This window comes from Cnephaeus nilssonii (genome assembly GCF_951640355.1).
Source record: "Cnephaeus nilssonii genome assembly, chromosome: 7".
In the NCBI taxonomy this organism is placed as follows: Eukaryota; Metazoa; Chordata; class Mammalia; order Chiroptera; family Vespertilionidae; genus Cnephaeus; species Cnephaeus nilssonii.
The window spans coordinates 64,616,035-64,636,931 of NC_137078.1; the positions used below are offsets into that span (position 1 = coordinate 64,616,035).

General features: G+C 45.9%; 1 protein-coding gene across 1 annotated transcript in view; it reads left to right on the top strand.

The window, feature by feature from the left end:
* C8B (complement C8 beta chain) overlaps positions 1–20,096 on the top strand; it is a gene marked incomplete at both ends in the record, with an annotated part of 42,099 nt that extends 22,003 nt beyond the window's left edge. Inside the window, 7 exons of the mRNA XM_079777770.1 lie at positions 288–485; positions 2,166–2,406; positions 4,380–4,508; positions 7,546–7,709; positions 14,975–15,128; positions 17,469–17,537; positions 19,945–20,096. Coding sequence (XP_079633896.1) covers positions 288–485; positions 2,166–2,406; positions 4,380–4,508; positions 7,546–7,709; positions 14,975–15,128; positions 17,469–17,537; positions 19,945–20,096 — 1,107 coding nt within the window. The remainder of the gene's footprint in view (positions 1–287; positions 486–2,165; positions 2,407–4,379; positions 4,509–7,545; positions 7,710–14,974; positions 15,129–17,468; positions 17,538–19,944) is intronic.
* Between the last annotated feature and the right edge of the window lie 801 nt (positions 20,097–20,897).

Here is a 20,897-nt window from a genome sequence, read left to right on the forward strand (position 1 = left end):
TCCATGCCTCTGCCTAAGCCGAGTCTACAGCCCAAAATGTGCTCTACTTTTCTGCCAGTTGAAATCCAAACCAAGTGCTCATTTCTGAATATTACCCCACAGTACTTACTGAACACCTCTGTCTCTCCTACTGGGTTGGGAGCCCTGGGGATGGGGACAGCGGTGGCTCTGAGTTCCCTGTATCCAGAGCGCCTGGCACATGGTAAGAGGACCTTGGGTGTTTGTTGACTTGTACAGAACTGATGCGAGTCAGATGACATAAGGAACTTTTTTTTTTCTTCCTTTAGACCCAAGGCAAATATGAATTTGCTCTGACAGAATATGAATCCTACTCAGATTTTGAGCGCAATGTCACAAAGGCGGAAAGAAGCCAGTTTAGTTTCAGCTTTGGTTTTGCAATCCCGGGACTATTTGAACTTGGCATGAACATGGCAACTGATAATGGCCAACGTTTTGTCAGCCGAACCAAACGATTCTCTTATACTGTAAGTACCCTCTTGGGGCTCTTCATTTTCTCTATATTCATTTGAATTTTCATGCCCACTGATGTGTCCATATTCTACATTACTTACTAGTCCTAGCAACCAATTATATTTCTATTATCTTGAAAATATCTTCACACACACACACACACAAAATAGCATGGTCACATGTTGACTTACTTTTTAGAAGACCAGGCAGCGGTAGCCTTCTCAAATTATTTACCCTCATTTTCTAATGAGCTTTCCCCCTTGGTTTTCATTCATTGAAGATTGTAGCTTTGCCAGGCCAGATCAGCTCTGTAGGCTTTGCAACCCAGCAATTGTGACTTCCATCTCGAACTTTCAGCTGACTTTCTGCGAGTACCCCACGTTGGGCTGCCAGTTGCGAGTGTCCCCCCTCTCCCCCCCGCAACGTCCCGTGTGGTTCAGGGTTCAGGTTCAGGGTTCAGGCTCTGGAGGAGGCCGCACGCAAATGAAAGAGACTAGACAAGAAAATATTAATTTGGGAATTGGGGGCCAGGCGGAAGCCCAAGAGCGGACTCTGCTTTGCTCTGGCCTTACCATCCTTTTTATTCAGGTCTGGGGTACACCCATAGCCCTTAGGCAGGCAATTCCAGTAACAGCTCGATGATAGCCCATCAGCAAGAATTTACATAAGACTAAAAGGTGGAAGTTGCTTCAGCTCCCTTTGTCTCAACTAGACAGTGGGTGCATGGCTCTGACCCTTGCCAGAGACTCAAGGTTGACCAGCCTTCCGGACTCCTTGTGCACACCTCTCTGCCAGTGAAGGCAATGGGCAGCTTCCAACAACTTTCCTCTCCAGAAAGTCACACAAGACCTCCCCTTGGACTTCTTAGGGACATTGGGTGGAGCTGACCTCACAGCATGCACCTGTTTCTTCTGTATTTGTCCTGCTCCTTATTCGTTCCCTTCCCGGGTTCTAATATCCCCACCTGGTCTTTATTTAATTCATGACACCTTCCCTTCTGGCTCCACAGCCCTCCTGGTGACCTCTTCTATCACTGCCCTCCTCTACAAAGACAAGCCCTGAGCCTTCCTCCCACACAACTTTTTCTGTAAAGGGCCAAGAGCAAATATTTGAGGCTTTATGGGGCCCTAAGGGTTCTTTCCACTACTCAACTCTGCCACTGTAGTGTGACAGCAGCTTTGGACATAAACACAGGGGCATAGCTGTACTCCAATAACACTTTATTTCCAAAGCCAGGCCTCAGTTTGGTGTGTGGGCTGTGGCTGGTTGTCTCTGGCCACACACAATGGCTAGCCTTCCTACAGCCTGGCTATTACTCTTTTTCTGCAGAAGATCATAAAGAAGTTGCTTCCGCGGGTCAGCAAACCCTGCATCCCACCAGAGTTGCCGCCTGTGCCCCTGCTGCCCCTGCTACCCCTGCTCTGTCTGTTTCTGGTTGCCTCCCCTTCTCATTCCCCATTTGCTACTTTAAGGACCTGAGCGAAGAGCTAGCTCTTCCACGCTGAAAAGGACATCGGACTATTTATGAGACTGGAGAGCTTGTCGGAGTGGCCGTCTCCCTCAAGTGTCCTAAAGGAATCTTAAGAGTGATGACCCCGAGCCGAGAACACCGGGTGGTATTTGTAAAGTTCATCTTCTCGTTCCAGATTCCTAACTTTAAAGGTCTGCTTTTCCCATGTTGGTATTTCATTTAGGGAAGCACATTTCTGCACGCGCGCTCTGACCTTGAGGTGGCCCGCTATAAGCTGAAATCCCGAAGCCTCATGCTCCATTACGAATTCCTCCAGCGAGTCAGGCAGCTGCCCCTGGAGTATGCCTACGGCGAGTACAGAGACCTCTTCCGCGATTTCGGGACCCACTACATCACGGAGGCCGTGCTGGGGGGCATCTATGAGTACACACTTGTTATGAACCGGGAGGCCATGGAGAAAGCAGGTACATGGCCCAGGGGAGCATGGCTTTCCTGACGGGGCACGTGTGAGCTATGTGTGTTCATGGGGAGAGGTGTCCATGAGTTGCCAGGAGAGGAGTTAGAAGCTGTGCTCCTTATCTCCTCCTCCCTCCCTGGCTATCCTTTCGGTTTCATTTGCAGATTCCTCATCCATTTTTTAACTTGGTAATGTTGGTCCTTCAGCCAGCCCTCTGTCCGGGCAGACCGCTTTTCTACAACTATTCTCTCCAGACAATAGCATCGAATCTCAGGGCTTTAAATGCCTTCCACATGCAGATAACCCCCAGTGTGTATATCCATCCTGCACCTCTTCTCGCAACCAAGAGCTTATGTCAAAATGCCTCCTTGATATCGCCATTCGAGTCCTAACGACCATCACGCCCCCAAAGAGAACACTTGCTTTTCTTTCCCAAATATGTTTCTTCCAGAGTCGTGGACATCTCATCCAACCTGGGGCTCCAACTGAAAACCTAGGAGTCAACCTTGGTTATTTTCCTTTCCTTTCAACCTATTAGCAAGTCCCATTAGCTCCAGCCCCAATCACCTTTTCTCTCTATCTTTACCGTTTCCATCTCACCCCAGCACCAGTCCTCCTCAAACGGTGAATGTGAATTATTTGAGAATCTTGTAAGAGGCACATTATGATTCAGTAAGTTTCAGGTGAGACCCAGGATTCTGCATTTCCAGCAAGCGTGGACGTGATGTCCATGCTGCTGATCCACAGACCACACTTTAAATATCCAGATGGGAGTTCTTCACCACAGCCTCCAAAGTAATATACAACTCCCCTTTCTCCTCTGTGATCCTCTCTCCATACAGACAATACAGGTCTTTCCAAGTGTAATCTGCAAGTCTAAGGTGTGATCCCTGCTTCCCAGTCGGTATTGTTTCAAACAGCGTGGCACTTGTCAGGTTAAGGGACCTGCGCCAGGTCACACGGTTTACAGTGGCAGAACCGGGCCTTGGTTATCCTTCCAGTGTGCTCACTAGAAGCCACAGGGTACCAAATATAAGTGTGTGTCATGGTGGCCTCCGTCTTACCAAGATCAAGGGCTCCACACCAATAGTTTATAAAGGGCTTCCATACTTCCTCAAACAGGCTCTGTGATCAAATAAGTTGGGGGAACATAAGCGATCCCACTTTAGGAGTTCCCAAGCACACTGCCATGCCATGACCTCTTCACCTCATCTGATGCCACACTGGTCACACTTACTGGACCACAGAGGCCCCATTTGCTTATAAAACCTACTGGTACAAGAATTATAAGTGATAGTATTAAGGGATTCATATTTCAAGGAATGCATGGGGCAATACTGATTACCAGACAACCCAAGCAGTCAAAATTCCTGTTCTTGCACTGGCCTCAAAGTGCTACAGGAAGGTGCTACAAGGCACCCTGAGGTTCCAGCAAGCCAGGGGAGGAGGATGCCTTGGGGAGAATTAGAGCGGGGCAAATGGGAAATGATCCAAAAATGAAGAAGGAATGAGGAATTGGCCCCTTTGCCCGGTACTGGACCAGACATTTCATATACATTACCTCAATTAATCAATTTACAAACTCTCTCTACTGCATTGAAGATTAGAGATGGGTGGGTCGGGGAAGGGAGACATTGCAACAGCCTATATTCCCTGGACCAGTCCCTAGAAACTTGATAAGGAACCACGTTTTTGGAAAAGGACTCTGAGCACTTCCTCTCGTGGGTGAGTGGCAAACGCCCTCAGAGACCATGTGGAGGCTGGGGGGAAGGTAGTCCTGGTTTCGTATGCGGTCTCGGCCCCCAGTGCAGAAGCTGCTTGCATTTCCTGTCATCAGTCTGGTTTCCCATTTGTCTGAACCCAAGTCCCTGTGTGGCCATGACACCCGGCAGGCAAGGGCTGGGCCTCTGGGATCAACCACAGGAAAGGCACAGGCTGGATTACCTTTCAGTCATGAGCCTCCTTTCTTGCTTCTTGCAGATTATTCTCTCAAGGATATTCACGCCTGTGCCCAAGCAGGTTTTAGAATCGGTGCTGCCTTTAAAGCAGTCTACCTCAAGCTCGGTGTGTCCATGGCCCTGTGCGCGGGTGTGCTCAAGGAAATCAAAGGTGAGCGTCAGGGGCACATGGCTTCTATGCTTATCATCTTTCCCTTCTAGGACTCCAGGACTTGTTCTTTCTTTACGTTAAATACTGGATATTCCAAGGCATTTCAATTAAAATAGTACGTCAGCCCTGGCTGGGGAATATTCTCCACACACTAAAGGTTGTGGGTTTGATTCCTGGTCAGGGCACATATCTAGGTTATGGGTTTGATCCCGATCAATATTTCTTCCTCTCCTCTCTCTCTCTCTCTCTCTCTCTCTCTCTCTCTCTCTCTCTCTCTCTCTCTCTCTCTCTCCTCTTTAAATCAGTAAAACATATCCTTAGGTAAAGATTAAAAATTATAATTCATTTAATAAAAATGTGCCTACTCCTACTTTGTGCTGGGCATACAAAAATGAATAAAATTGTATTTCTGTCACATGAAGTAGGCAAACAAGGAACCAATGACAAGACAGTGACATGCACCAAACCCAGTCGGGAGCATCAGGGAAGGCTTCCTAAGGGGGGGCGGTCATTTGATTTGTCGCTGGAGGAGTAAAGAACCAAGGTTGTGCTTTAGGCAGGAAAAAGATCTAACAATGGAAAATTAGTCTGGGTCTGGGTGGGAGTTGGCCTGGCTAGAGGTTAGCATGCTAGAGCTGGGGGAGGCAGGTGAGGAGGCTAATCCTTCTCTCAGACAAAGGGCTTTACAGAGACTAGAAGAGCAGGTGAAGCCACAAACCATACAGAAGAGCCCATGTGGCAGGAGAGACCAGATCGGAGTGTGGCTGAGTTGGAAGGTGCATAATGAAGCCAGGGTGTAAAGCCAGGCATCTTAGGAGCAGGAATCTTGAAGGCCATACAGGGGAGCTAGGAATCAATACAGCCAGTGGAGTGGGAAACAGAAGCTGATCAGCAGGGCTGCCGTCCCCAACCCTCTGCACCTCCAGCAGCTGTGCTTTGTCTGCTCTGCTTACTAAGCTTATGCAAAGCAAGTTTCACAGCCAAAACAAAACAACAAAAATCAATCGCTGGTCTCCTGCACTGTGGCTGATGTGTGGTTGACATTGTTGTTTGTTCATTTTGGTGCTGCTGGGTCAGAAGGTGCGTCCTACATGTGGAGGCACACATAAAACATAGGCGCTCGCCTTAACTGGTTTGACTCAGTGGATAGAGCGTCGGCCTGCGGACTGAAGGGTCCCAGGTTCCATTCAGGTCAAAGGCATGTACCACCTTGGTTGCGGGCACATCCCTAGTAGGGAGTGTGCAGGAGGCAGCTGAATGGATGTTTCTCTCTCATCAGTGTTTCTAACTCTCTATCCCTCTCCCTTCCTCTCTGTAAAAAATCAATAAAGTATATTTAAAAAAACACATAGGCACTCTTTAAAGACAACTTGTGAAGTAACCCCCATCACGTCACCAGATGGAACATTGCTCAGCACCCCAGAAATCCTTGCCAACCATGGCTCCTCCCTTCCTTCTGGAGATGACACCATCCTGACTCCTCCTTTCTTAATAGTTCTACCTCCCATATGACCCACTGACCAGTGGCTCAGTGTGGCTTGTTTTCTAACTGTTTATGGATGGAACATCATCTTTTCAATTCTGTGGGTGGGTGTGTTTTTTTTTTTCATTCAACAGCATGTTTTTGTGTATAACTATAGTTAGTTCATTTCCATCGCTGCATAGTATTTTGCTGTATGAATACAAGTTTGTCCATTCTGTTGAATTTGGGTCATTTGCTATGTCATGCACTTAGAATCAGTGCTCCTATGAGTGTTCTCACAAAGTCATCTGGTCCCTGTATCTCCAGGGGCTACACCTAGGAGTGGAATTGTTGGATTGTCAAGGATGTACTTTTTTTAACTGTCTTCTAAAATGGTTGTCCCAGTTTATCCTCCTACCGGCATTATGCCAACCTGCCTTCATACGGTGCATGGTGTTGCAGGCTCAGAGCTGAGTAGTTACTTGACACCAGTTCTTTTGGCCTTGGGCACATAGATAAATTAGAATGGAATGACTCACTGATATGATGGAGGGCTTTCTGGGAAACTCCATGAAAAAGCAAATCACTTTATAGTAGACACACTTTTGTAGGTATGTATCCCGTGAAGAGCCCAGCCTTTACAAATTCTCCCAGCTTTGTCATCCCACACAGTGAAGTGCTAGAGCTTAGAGTTGGGCAGGGCTATATGCATGAATTCCTTCATACCCAGTGCCTAAGAACTCTCATCTGCAAAGTAAGGATTATATAGGTCTATGTCACAGTGAAGATTGAGTGAATACATGTACAACATTTAGAGATTAGTGATTAATGACTGACACATAAATGATCAATAATCTACCTATCTACCAATCTACTTACCTATCTATGATCTATCGATCTACCCATATGAATGTATATACGTATGTATGTATGTATCAGCTATCTACTAATTATTTACATACTAGAGGCCCAGTGCATGAATTAGTGCATGAGTGGGGTCCAGCCGGCCCACCCCAATTGGAGCCGATCAGGGAGGAGTGGCCGCAGGTGGTTGGCTGACTGGCCCCGCCCCCAATCGGGGTGGTGGGCCAATTGGGGGCCGGGTTGGCCAGGGGGAGGGGCCATGGGAGGTTGAGGGAGCCAATTGGGGCCCCGATTGGGCTGGTTGGCCACCACAGTGCACATCATAGTGGCGGATCATTCCGGCCATTCTGTCATTCCGGTTGTTTGGCTTTTATATATATAGATCTACAATTTATTTATCTAACCATATCTATCTATCTATCTATCTATCTATCTGATATCTACCTTCCATTGATTCACTTAGTGACTGAAATTTATGGATCCTCAAAGTAAATGTCCCCTTGTTCTGCCTCCAACTTGTGTCCTATATGATTGGGTGAGCTGCCTTTTTCCCATTGCTATGTGACTTCCTTCTGGCAGGGATGTGTCTATCCACTTCTCCTGGGAAAACTCAGTGAGTATCATGGTACCCAGATTGTTAGTTGGCTTGCAGTAAATGCTAAGGTGCAAAAGTAGATTCCCTGACCTCCCAGGTCTCTGTGTCCATATCAGACAGAAACAATAGAAAAAGCATGGTAGAGGATTTGGTGGTCCGTGTGCGAGGAGGAGCAAGTGAGTACATCACCGCCCTGGCCTACAAGGACCTGCCGACAGCGGACCTGATGCAGGAGTGGGGAGACGCAGTGCAGTTCAACCCCGACATCATCAAAATTAAGGTACCGTGGGCGTGGGGCAGCTGCTCTATCCATCCTCCCCTCTGCTCTGAGCCAGGGTATGGGATACAGAGCTCAATAAGGCCAACCCTTAATCTTGAGGTGCATACATGAAAATGGAAAATATATCTAGAGTGAACCAATTACAGTGTAACTGCTCAGCACCAGCTAGTGACCTCCAACTCCCTCTCACTGAGGCCCCCACATTGCTAAAGAAAATTAAACACCAGCTTCTAACTATAGCCTTCTTACATTAATATTGTTTCCATTCCATCAGAGAATTACTCATTCAATTATTTGCTCATTTAAATATTAATTCAGGCAACCAACAAATAGTTGCTGTGTTTCAGCGATGTGATAGGAACTAAGGTGCTGGAGGAAAATAGAGGGAGGTGCAAGGGTGAAAAATACAGTCTATGCTGCACAGTAAGACACACTCAGTCATAACTCTCTCACAGGACAGGATAACACATCATGGGAATCATTAACATCTTTTGGGCACCTACTATTCCCATGACACTCAGCCAAGGGCTTTCACAGTGTCATTACATTTAATCCCCACAAGTCTGCAAGTTAATATGTTTATTTTGTGGCTGATAAAAAAAATCAAGGTCACAGAGGTCGCACCCAATTGTGGCTGCTTGGGAGTCTCTATTGGGTCCAGACCAGAGATCTGCACCTTTCCCCTCCCTTCCAGATTTTCCTGCGGGTTTAGAGAATAAAAAATAATGATCCCAACCACCTGTCACCCAAACAAGAGCAGTTTTGCAAACTAAAACTGAAAGGACGTTTGCCAGAACAAGACTGTCACACACATCAGCAGTGGTAGGTGCTTGCCTGTGGGGCCTTCAGGATGGTGTCCATGTCATACTGTACACCATCCTCCTCTTGCCATCATGTGTACAGTCATTGATGGTCCAGTGTCAGCCCCTGGAGGTTTACTGTTGCAGCGAAGGAGGGCAAAGTGAGGGGCTGGAGCTCCGACGCGAGACTCTGCAGTTCCCAGCCCTGTCAATTTCCTACAGGCTCTTTATTTGTATGTCAAATATATCGTTTATGCAGAACAAGAAGGCTGCCATTCACGTCCTCTATTCAGTGGTGACACTTAGGCAAGCATCGAGAAGGACAAAGTTTCAGGCAGCTCCAGAGAAATCTGGGGTTGGTTGATGGCATGGTGACATTGGGTGGCATCACATACGGGCATGGGAGAGAGAATAGGGAAAAATACATAGATCCCTAGTATTTACATTTTACTTATCTCTTACCTGAATTTTTTATTTAAAACTGAAAATTAATGAATTGCCCTGATTGCCTACCTAAATAGGTTGGATGTGCCACCCTGCACATTGGGAATGTCAAGTGCCAAGTATAGGATGTGATATGGGATGTGGTGTGTGGGGGGAGGGGAGGGGGCATGTTAGCATGCTAAGCATCTCAACCAGGCCTGCAGACAACCACAGGTGTAAAGCACTTTACTGAAGCTCAGACGTTTCTCTGCACATATGGGATGCCATTCATATCCTCTATTCAGTGGAGGGCTCTGGAGGGCTGTGTGGGCTGATGGAGGGGAAGAGGTGAGAGAACCAGAGATGTTTTGAGGAGCAGGGGAGGCAGGATTCTTGGAGGTGTTGATGCACCTCCTCTGTCTGTCCCTAACCTGAGTTGGAAACATATATTCTGGACAACCCACTCCCTCATGCAGTTTCTGGCAAGAGAAAACTACAGATGGCTTCCCATGGTCTCTGAGGAGTTCTTCTCTGCAGAGTCACTGACCAGGTAGCTGAAGCTGTGATTGCTTCCAGGACAGCAGGGCCCACTATGGAAGCAATTCCTAGATACAGGTGGTGGCCAAGGCTTATGCATAGTCCTGCGCTGAAGAGCACGATCATGATTCCTGTAGGAGCCAGGTGGGCAGGGCAGAAAGCCACAGAGGAACCTGTACACATTGTTTGCTGGTAAACTTGAGACACAGAGAGATGGCTCTCTGTTCAAAGGAGAGTTACAGGAAAGTGATAGGCAAATAAAGAGCATTCTGAACACAGCAGATTGACATGACATTCAAGATGCAGGAGGCAAGGGTACATCTGAAATATAGAAAAACAGAAATAAATTTGGAAAGTATCTGCTTTGTGATTATAACAAACATCAAGAAAACGAGGAATTGATGAACTTAAAAATAGAAGCTGAGATGTTTAGACACTAATCAGATGAAAAGGGAAGTAGCTGAATACAGGGAACCAGGAGCACAGTAGCAGAATTAAAACCCACATTGGAAACTATAAAGAACAGAATTGACACTGCAGGAAATTGAGTTGGTGATGTGGAAGGGCTATAAAAATGTTCTTAGAATGTAGGAGCGAAAGACAATGAGATTAAAACAATGACATGAAAGAAATATGACGGAGAGAGCACAGAGTGGAAATCAAAATCTCGGGGCCTTCTTCCTGAGAAAGAGACAAAAGTAAATGTGAATATGCGTTCATCACTCACATAATGAGGGGAATTTCCCTGAGCTGACAGTGCCTCATTGAAAAGTAGGCAAAAGTACCGGGGTGGGTGGGGGGTAACTATCCTGAAACACATCCTGGTGATGGTTTTTTGTTTGTTTATTTATTTTGTTTTGTTTTTACTTTTAGAACAAATATAGCCTATAAATATAAAAGTCACACTGGCCTTAGAATTCTTTGCAACACTAAATACCAGAAGATAATGGAGTGACAACCACAAGGTCTGGAAGGAAAAAGCTTGTGGCCCATTGAAATGATCCTTAATGAATAAGAAATCCCAAAGATATGTTGAGATGTTAAAGGAAGTACACACAGGGTGGCCAGATTTAGCAAGTGCAAATCCAGGATGTCAAATTAAATTTGAATTTCAGATAGATAAGGAATACTTTTTGAGTCTCAGCATCTCCTCAGTATTTCATGGACTATATTTATACTAAAAAAGTTATTTGTTGTTTCTCTCAAATTCCATTTTACCTGGGAATTCTTATTTAACTGGCAACCCTAGTCACCAGGCCTATGATCCATGTACATTTCTCCAGTGGTCAGGGTAGCTAGATTGTGCTCTGAGATCCAGGCTGATAAAAGACGTTGTATGGAGTTTGGGCATTGCCTAAGGTAGAAAAAGTATAGTAGCGAATGGTGCCCACAAAGATGTCAGGACAACCTAGGTTACACTGCAGTAAGAACAACACCCAAATCTCAGTGACATGTTCCAAAGTGTACTGGCCAGGGGGCTTTCCTAACATCACTCAGGGGTCCAGGCGATGGAGGCTTTATCTTGGCATCTGCTCCCAAGATCGCCACAGCAGTGGTGAGGGAACAGGAAAAGTCAGCTCACTTTGCTCCCAGGGTGTCACTAGGGAAGGGACACTCCCTCTGCACACCTTTCACTGCCCAAAACAAGTCACGTTGCAAACCTGTCCTTAAGGATGGCAGAGATTGCAGCCCTGCCACCTGCCCAGAAAGCAAAGAAGCTGACATATTTGCTCAACAGTGATAACCAGCACACCATTCTAAAGCAGCTTCGTCAAAGATGCTCTCAAAGCACATCACTCTGACCAAGGGTAGGTTTACAATACAGAAGGCGTGGTAGCATTACCTGGTAAGATAATGTTAGACTTAGACTGCTGGATAGCACCCTTAACAATAAATTCTGAATTTCAAATGAGGAAACCATGAATATCTTTAAATGGCAGGTTACACACCAACAAAATAATTTTGCCACAAATGAAATTCCAAATGTGTCTGCAATTTATAAGACACATCTCAAAGAAATAGACAACACTCAGAAGAACTCAGAGGATGAATAAAGATGCAAAATTTTCAACTTCTCTAGGAACTAAAAATTAAAGTAACAAAGCAATATTTTTAACCTATCAAATTGATAGTTATTAAAAATCTATAACAATGTCCATTGAGAGTGATGAAATGAGCACTTTTATAAAATGAGATGGGGCTGTAAATAGGTACAACCCTTTAGGAGAAGAATTTAACTTATATATCCAAACTTTAAAAATGCTTATAGCTTTTGATTCAATAACCCTACATGCAGAATCAGCTAAATAAATAATTTTAAAAGTTGGTAAAGATATATGTATAAAAACACGCCTTGATTTATGTTGTGTGTTATAGCAAAGGAGAAAAGAAAAAAGGAGACAACCTAAATATTTAATAACAGGGCAAGCATTGTATATACTCTAGTTCAAGCATGTCAAACTCTAGGCCCGGGGGCCACATGCCTCGTTTATTTGGCCCATGTTAGCCTTTGAGTTTGACATGCTTGTTCTAGTTCATCCATACCTCAGGATTCTATGCAGCCATAAAAAAAAATCTTTTATGCTCATAATATGATGTGAAGTGAAAAAAAGTGGAATATAAAACTACACTTGTCTTAAACCACCTATTTGGGGTAAATATTTTTCCACCTACCGATCCAAAAATATATACTTACAAGAAACAGACCACAATGGTAATAGTTCAAATCCTTTCTCACTCCTGTGTGGCTCCTGTTAATCTATTTAACTTTTCTGTGTCTTAGCCTTTTCATCTGTAAAATGGGAATATAGAAGACCACCTTACCTGACTCATAAGATTGTTGTGAAGATTCAGTTAGATTATGTTTGTCAAGTATTTAGTTCAGCACCTAATAAATGCTAGCTATGGCAATAATTATTATCATTGAAAATGTCAAGCACCAGGGTCCATTGTAGAGAAGTGCATGGCGCTGAACAGAGAGCACCCATCATCTCTGCAGCAATATGATAAGTAAACTTTTTATAAGGGCAGGGATGCTAAGGACCCAATAGTCAAGGTCAGAAATTGGGACTCTGTATTTTGGGGAAGAGATGGGAAGAAAAATGAGGGAGGAAAGCAGGGAGAGAGGCAGGGAGGAGGAAGAAGAGCAAAGAGGACCAGCAAAGCAAAGACCAGGCAGCTGTGTCATATTAACTTGATTTAAAGAGGGAGCTGTGAAGATCTGAGAGTTGCTGCTCAGAACTCCAGCAAAGTCTGAAAAATGTGGAGAACGCTGGGATGAGGTTAGAAATGGAAATAGTCAAGCCACTTTTATTAGTAGTCATCATGAACTAGTAGGAAAAACAAAGGCTTTGGGTTAGAACCCTAGCAATGCTATTTTATGAGTTATTTGACTTTGTTCAGTTACTCAACCTGCCCTGAAAACAGGACTAATAACTGCTGCCTTATGAGAATGAAGTGGGATCGTATGTGTAAACCACCAGCACAGCTTCTAGCACAAAGTATACCTGGAAGACTTATTCCAGTTTTGCCTCTGACTTTCTCCCTCGCCTGGAGCAAATTTTCAATGCTGATAGGAAAATGTCTGGGTGGGTAAAGGCAGCCTTTCAGGGTTCTCTGAAGGGAACGCTGCTGTTGGAGCCTGTGGTTGGTGTACAGCAAACCCTCCCCCATATGCAGGCCAGCAGGCTAGAAGGTTCTGCAAACAGCCTCTGGATCAATTCATTGACCACAAAACGGTGAGACAATGGGACCACCAAGGGGCCTTGCTCTGCCCACTGGGGCGAAGGTCAGCATCAGATGCATTAAGAAATGGAAGCAATTTTCTTCTCACTGGAGGTTTCTATTAGGCATGATTGCCTGCATTTAGACAGACCCTAAACTGTCTAGGGCTGGATTAGGGCAGGATCACAACCAAAATCCGGAGAGGAACCTGGCCCTGGAGCTGAAACTAGAGCCAAGAGACTGAACAGTTTTAACTACCTTTGGGATGTGGCCTCTGGCTTTTTCTGACCTACAAACACCACCACTTCCATCTGTGGCTTCCAAGTCTCAGGCACTGCCAAGCTCTCTGAGAGACCAGCAACCCTCTTTGTGCTTCTACAGTTCTGCTATGTACACCCTCTCCTCCATGCCTGCTGCTACTGGCCTGATGGTAAGGTCTTCAGTCCCCCTTGAATTGATCCAGTTTATCAGCGGTTTTCACTAAGCTCAGGGCTGAATCCCAGAGGCAGAGCTGAGGAGTTTGTAGCCCTGATCTTCAATTTATAATCTAACTAGAGGCCCGGTGCACAAAAGTTATACACTGAAGCGGGGGGGGGGGGGGGGGGGGGGGGGCGGGGGGTCCCAGCCTGCACCCTCTCCAATCTGGGACCACTCGGGGGATGTCGGGATCGGGCCTAAACCGGCAGTCGGACATCCCTCTCACAATCCGGGACTGCTGGCTCCCAACTGCTCACCTGTCGGCCTGATTGCCCCTAACCGCTTCTGCTTGCCAGCCTGATCACCCCTAACCACTCCCCTGCCAGCCTGATTGATGCCTAACTGTTCCCCTGGTGGGCCAATTGCCCCCAACTACCCTCCCCTGCTGGCCCAGTCTCCCCCAACTGCCCTTCCCTGCCAGCCTGGTCATCCCTAACTGCCCTCTTCTGCTGGCCTGATTGCCCTTAACTGCCCTCCCCTGCAGGCCTGGTTCCCCCAACTGCCCTCCCCTGCCGGCCTGATCGTCCACAACTGCCCTCTGCTGCCAGCCATCTTGTGGTGGCCATCTTGTGACCACATGGGGGTGGCCATCTTGTGCAAGGGTGTGATGGTCAGTTTGCATATTACCTATTTATTATATAAGATTAGAAGAGAGAGATTTCAACACATAAAAAATGTAACAAGTAAGCAAAAGGAATTTGTATTGAGTGAGTAGTAGAGTATTGTGAGCATTTCATGTTGGAAAGGTGTTCCGTGAGCTCTGGAGCTTGGGAAAGGCTTCCTGATAGTGGCTCTGGTACAGTGTGAATGCTTTTGATATATTTTGACGAGGGAGTGATGTTAGGACTAGGTTCCTTTAATACTTTCAAAGAGCTGCTTGAAAATCTCCTCCTCCCCCCATCAAAGAGAGATGAACCACCTGGTCCTCTCTATCCATTAAAAGTTTCCCCTGTTACCTGTGCTGTAAGTACCGGTTAGTATGCTTGTCTCTACCTTTGGATTCTGAATTTCTTGTGAGTGGGGATTTTATATTTCCTTACTTGTGCTGACTTCCTGGCACTTAGGAAGTATTCAGTAAGTATTGGTTGGCCTGAACTTGAATGAGCTTATTTGTGGATAGCAGGTGGAGTGGGACAGAGAGACGATGGGGAATCCATCTATACGCTGGGGCATTTATCCAGTGCCATAGGGACCTACTTTGGGTTTCTGTGTACTGACCCCTTGCCCTTTCCTGGGGAGCCCTGTTTTACGCTTCTATTTGATGAATGTTTTCCGCTGACATAAATGGCTTTGTTCGCTTCCCAGGCATCACCGCTGTATGAGCTGGTGACCTCCACAGACTTCGCCTATTCCAGCACAGTGAAGCAGAACATGAAGCAGGCCCTGGAGGAGTTCCAGAGAGAAGTCAGCTCCTGCCTCTGTGCCCCCTGCAAAGGGAATGGGGTCCCTATCCTGAAAGGTACCATTTCTGGGCAGCTGGTGTCCCTGGTGGGAGCCATCATGTGGAGGGCTGGTTGTGGGGCCGGAACATGTTATCAAAACCACATACCCTCCAGAGTAGTTCAAGGAGAGTTTCTAGGTGAATCCCTAGCATCTGCCTTGAGCCCCAGGGTCTGTCATGAAGCTCTTTTCATTATCTCAATGGGGGGGAAAAGGGGGCCCTGGACACTGGAGCCTCTTAAACCTGAGATTCTTCAACCTAACTCAACATTAGGACCATGGGCATGCCTCGGAGACAATGCAGCCCCGGTTACTGACAACAGTAACAAAGTGGGTATCTCAATAAAGTGGGTATCTTAATCTTTTTGCTGGTGGGGAGTCTTGCCTTCCCTCTGTAAAAACAAAAACAAAAAATAAAAAATAAACAAAAAACCAAACAAAAAAAAGCAACACCTGTGAAGGGGCAATAAAGTGAAGGGCAATAAAACAAGGTATGCTTGCACTTGAGACCTTCAGAACTACTGATGCTTGGGCCCAACCTGAATCTTGATATGAGTATCTCTGGAGAAGGACCCTTCACCAGGATGGTGACACCCTCCCCACCACCCTGGGTGTGACCCACAATTGCTGAAGTTCCCACCTCTCCTGGACGCACTTAGGAGACCCCTGCCCTCAGGTGCAGCTCAAGGTAAAGTGTAAACCATTCCTCTCAGGCAGCAGATCCCATCCTGGGCTGCACGTGAGAATCACCCAGAGAGCTTTTCACAAACACAAAGCTGTTGGCCCTGCCCAAAGTAATTAAAGTGAATCCTTTGGATTGGCCTTTAAAAAAGCCTCCCAGATGATTCCACTGTAGAGTCAGGGCTGAGAAGCTGTTCTGTAGCTGAATTCAGTGGTAGACAGGATCGAGGATTTCGATGAGCTGATAGACGAGTGAGTGTTACACTGAACTGCACTAAGTGCTAGTAGAAGTGTCTGTTAGTCTAGCTCCCAAGGAGTCAGAATGTAGGCAACTAGGACATGCTGCTCTGGCTGTCAGGATACCTGGGTTCCAGCCACAAGGGACACAGTAGGTGACAGCAGCATTAAACTGAAGACAGGAGCAGGCTGAGGCTTTGTGGTCTGTAACAGAAATGGGGATGGACTCAGGGAATTCTTCTGGCCAAAAAAGAAGCCCTGGGCTGAGCAGAGGAAACTGTTTGTGCATCTCCTGACCAAGACATGGTGAGAAGATTGGAGGACTGGGGAGGGGTCGCAAGGATGGGTCACTAGGACTTGATTCCTAACTTTGAGGATTACATTGGGGTCCCTGCAGTGGGCAGGACAAACATGGAAGAGGCTGGGGCCTGGCTTCTTATGCTCACTCCTCTTGTGATGGGCTAGCAAAACTCTGAGGAAGTGTCCAGTCCAGCCTGGTGCCAAAACACGGCACCTAGAGCAGCTGGTCCCAGCAGATTCCAGCCCAGAGAGCCCATTGGAGTTGGCAGTACAAGCCAAGTGGATGGAGCAAGCTCAGCAGAGAAGATCTGTTCTCATGGAGAAAGATCCCAGCTACCCAGCGGAGATTGAGGAGTATGTGTCTACCTTGTTGGACAAGATGGATATGAGCACAGAAGACATTAAGTGAGAGCCTAAGGCTGGCAAGTTCTACCATTAAGACAGGGACACTGAGTGAGGGTCAGTTCAGCAGGAAGGAAGTCAGCCACCAGCTCAAGGTTTTGACCTAGGGTTGCTGAAATCCCCATTGCCTTGTGTGAAATTTGGACCTGGGAACTGGGACCCACTTGAGGTTCTATCCTGGAGGTGAGGGAGAACATGAAGACAGGGCAGGGATGCTCGCAGGGCCTGCTTTATGAAAGACAGTCCCGTGAAGAGATTCAGTGTGACCCAGATGAGAAGACTCCAGGGTGACATGTTACAGATTAACACAAGGAATAACTTACAGGGTATTAGACTTGGCCCAAGGTAGGATAAGACATCAAAGTGAGTTCCCCATCACTAGAGGTGTGCAAGCAGAGGTTAGATAATTAACTTGTGGTGAAAATGACCAGTGGCCTCGCTGACCACAAATGTAGCTTTTGACTCTGAGCACATAAGACTAGGTCAAATATTTACTAATGAGTAGTATTCCTCAACAACCCCATATAATTCAACTCCATATGACGGCAATAAATATGTTCTTTATGAGCAAAGGATCCTCAAGAAAGGAGTAGGTATTCTTGGCATTGAACCTTCTTATTTCAAATGATTCAACTAAATGTCTCTAACCAGATGGGAACGCAGTGATGTAGAGAACTGAACTCCAAGGTTCTTTCATCACATGGTTATAGTTCATGTTCTCTCTGTGTTGTCTTTTCAGAATCGCACTGTGACTGCATCTGTCCCAGTGGATTTGAAGGCCAAGGCTGTGAGATCACCTTTCGGAAAAGTAAGGCGCCTTTGAGAGTTGGTGGGGAAAGGGAACGCTAGAGGAAGTCTAGAGAGTAATTCGAAAGAGCAAGAGCAAGGTGGGAGTTTCTGGTAGGGAGCTGGATGCTATGAAACTTGAGATCCATCCTGGCTATAGATTGTATATTTCATTGCTGTCACAACTGAGAGTGCTTCATGTTATAGGACTTCTAATGGCATTTGCAAGTCTTCTGGAATGCTTACCTTTTTTTTTTTTTTTTTAATTTAGTGAACTCCTATTCAGTCCTCAAAATCCAGTGCAGGTGCCCCTTTGTTCTGTAAAAAGTTTCCTAACTCCCTTCTCTCCCCAAGTAGAATTAGTTAATTCTTCCTTTGGACTTTGAACATATATTTACTATAGCTCTTAGCACATTGTACTTAGGGTTCTGTGTGTCTATTTCCCCTGTATCTTTGAGTAAGGATGACATGTTTAATTTATCGGTGTCCCCATGTCCCAACACAATTGCTGCTCAGTGGTATGTGTTGAAGGAACAAATGAAAGTCTAAACTATCACTAAGATCCCTTCCAGCTCTCAAATTCTTTGGCTGGTTTATTATCTAAGAGTTCTCAACCCCTTACTCCTCCTTTTATTTTCCTTGCTGCAGCTTTTTGGTGATACCATTATAAAAGGAAATGGCACATTAAGTAGAAACAATAAACATTTATTAGGCCCTTTACTGTGTACCAGGCACCTTGCTGAGTGCTTGGACTCAGCTGGGTTCAAATTCCATATCTATCATTTAATAATGTAGCCTTGAACACCTTACTTCACCTCTTTGTACCTCAATCTCCTCATCTGTAAAATGGAGATGATGATATTAACTTTCTAATAGCGTTAGTTGTCTTGAGTTTCTCATTAGACATATAAAGCACTTCGAATGATGCTGAATACATTGTAAGAGACAAATGATTATTGGCTAGTTTTAAAGCTAAGTAAATGGTGCTACCTACATTAAATCCTTTTGATTTTTACACATATTTTGTAGTTTACATAAATTAAATTTGCATTTTACACATATTAAGTTCTTTAATCCTCACAACAACCTCATATAGTAGATACTACCAATATCCCCATTTTACTAGTAAAGGTGAAGAAACAGATTTAATGAGCCATGAACTAATGGTCACACAGTTAGTACAGGTTCAGGTCCCTTGGGTCTGACTCTACAGTCTTTGACCTTGACTCCTGCCTGTACTATTCCTGTCCCTAGCGACATGTTTAGGGTTGTCTTCACTCCCTCTCTTCCCACACCTCAACCAGGCCCCACCCAGGGACCTGCCAGCGAGTGTGCAATTGGACAGCCCCAGGATTTCTGCTGGTTGGCAGAGACCTTGGAAAAATGCTCCCCCAGTCTTCTCATTTTACAAATGGGAGGCCCAGAGATAGGAAGTAGTGTACTCAGAATTTCACTGTGAGTGAGAGGCTCAGCCAGACACATGGTATATCTTGGTGGATATAATTGATCATTTTCCAATCTCATCAACCAAAAAATCCCCAGAGCAAAAGCAAATGTCAGTGTTATTACCTCAGTTAACACACACAAGGCTCACAGTAGATGACATAGCTCCTATTTTACACATTGAGAAATAAAGTGTCCAGCGTCCTATAGTTGAGAAGTGTCTAAGCTGAAAACCATTCATTCAACAAATATTCACTAAGGGCCTCCTATATACCAGCTCAAATGCTGGGATTCAGTAGAGAGAGAGAGCAAATGAGATATAGTTCCTGTCATCATAGAGATTCCCTTTTAGGAAGAAATGCCAACATTATTTGAATTGTCCCAGAAATATATTTAAAGTTTTAATTGTAACAAAATGCTACAAAATGCTACGAGAGCTTCAAATATGAACAATTGATAGGGAGTTAGGGTCAGGGAAGGTTTCCCTGTAGGAGTTAATACTTATACTGGTATCTGAAGGGTGAATAAGACTGACTAGATCCGTGGTCGGCAAACTGCGGCTCGCGAGCCACAAGTGGCTCTTTGGCCGCTTGAGTGTGGCTCTTCCACAAAATACCACGGCCTGGGCGAGTCTATTTTGAAGAAGTGGCGTTAGAAGAAGTTTAAGTTTAAAAAATTTGGCTCTCAAAAGAAATTTCAATCATTGTACTGTTGATATTTGGCTCTGTTGACTAATGAGTTTGCCGACCACTGGACTAGATGAATAGAAGAAGGAAGAGTGTTTTTGGCAGGGGGACAGCATGGGCAAAGGCCCTGTGGTAGAAGGAAGCATGGTAAGAACAATGGCCTGAAAGGACAGTTGACTGGAGGTGGAATATCAGAAACTCAGTCTCCCAAAGCCTTTTGGATTATACATCCTACCCCACCCATAGGGCACTACAGTGTAACAAGGGCTAATTCATGTTCCTTGACCTTCTTTCTTATAGATGTCCCCACTGATGGACAGTGGAATTGCTGGTCAAACTGGTCTCCATGTTCTGGAGGACATAAAACAAGACAAAGGCAGTGCAACAATCCACCTCCTGAAAACGGGGGCAGCCCCTGCTTGGGCCCTGCTTCAGAAACACTTAACTGTTAAGGAAGGGAGAGCTCCCTACTGATAACACTAGTGTGGGCTGCACACAGCAAGAGTTTTGAGCCCTAGGTGCTCAGGCAGCCCACCCCACACTAACTGCTCCTCCCCACACTAGCTCCCACCGCGGCCAGCCCAGGGCTGAAGGGCGGTACCATGCAGGATGCTTAAAATAAAGATCTGAAATGCACATGACCGGAACACACAGTGAATTAAATAATTATAGGTTCCTGAGGGTCTTAAGCACCTTGGTAATCCTCACTTCACTGACTTCTACAGTTTTCTTTCACTCACATTTACTGTGTTGGCAGTTAGTCACTTTGAAGTCCTACTGTCTATCTGTGACTGGCACAGAATGGGTGTCCAATAATGAATCAATGAATAGATATTAAGTTGTTCCTCTCTTGAGTATACTGTCTCCTTCAGTGACGGTGGCAGTTCATATTTATTGAATGACTAGAGATCTGGTGCACGAAATTCGTGCACGGGGTAGGGTTGTCCCTCAGCCCAGCCTGCACTCTCTCCAATCTGGGACCCCTCGGGGAATGTCTGACTGCCGGTTTAGGGATCAGGCCTAAACTGGCAGTCAGACATCCCTCACACAATCCGGGACCGCTGGCTCCTAACCGTTCACCTTCCTGCCTGCCTGATCACCCCTAACCACTCTGCCTGCCAGCCTGCTCACCCCCAACTGTCCCCCCCCCCCGCTGGCCTGATCAACCTCAACTGCCCTCCCCTGCCAGCCTGATCACCCCTAACCTCCTCTGCTTCGACCCCACCACCATGGCTTTGTCCAGAAGGACATCC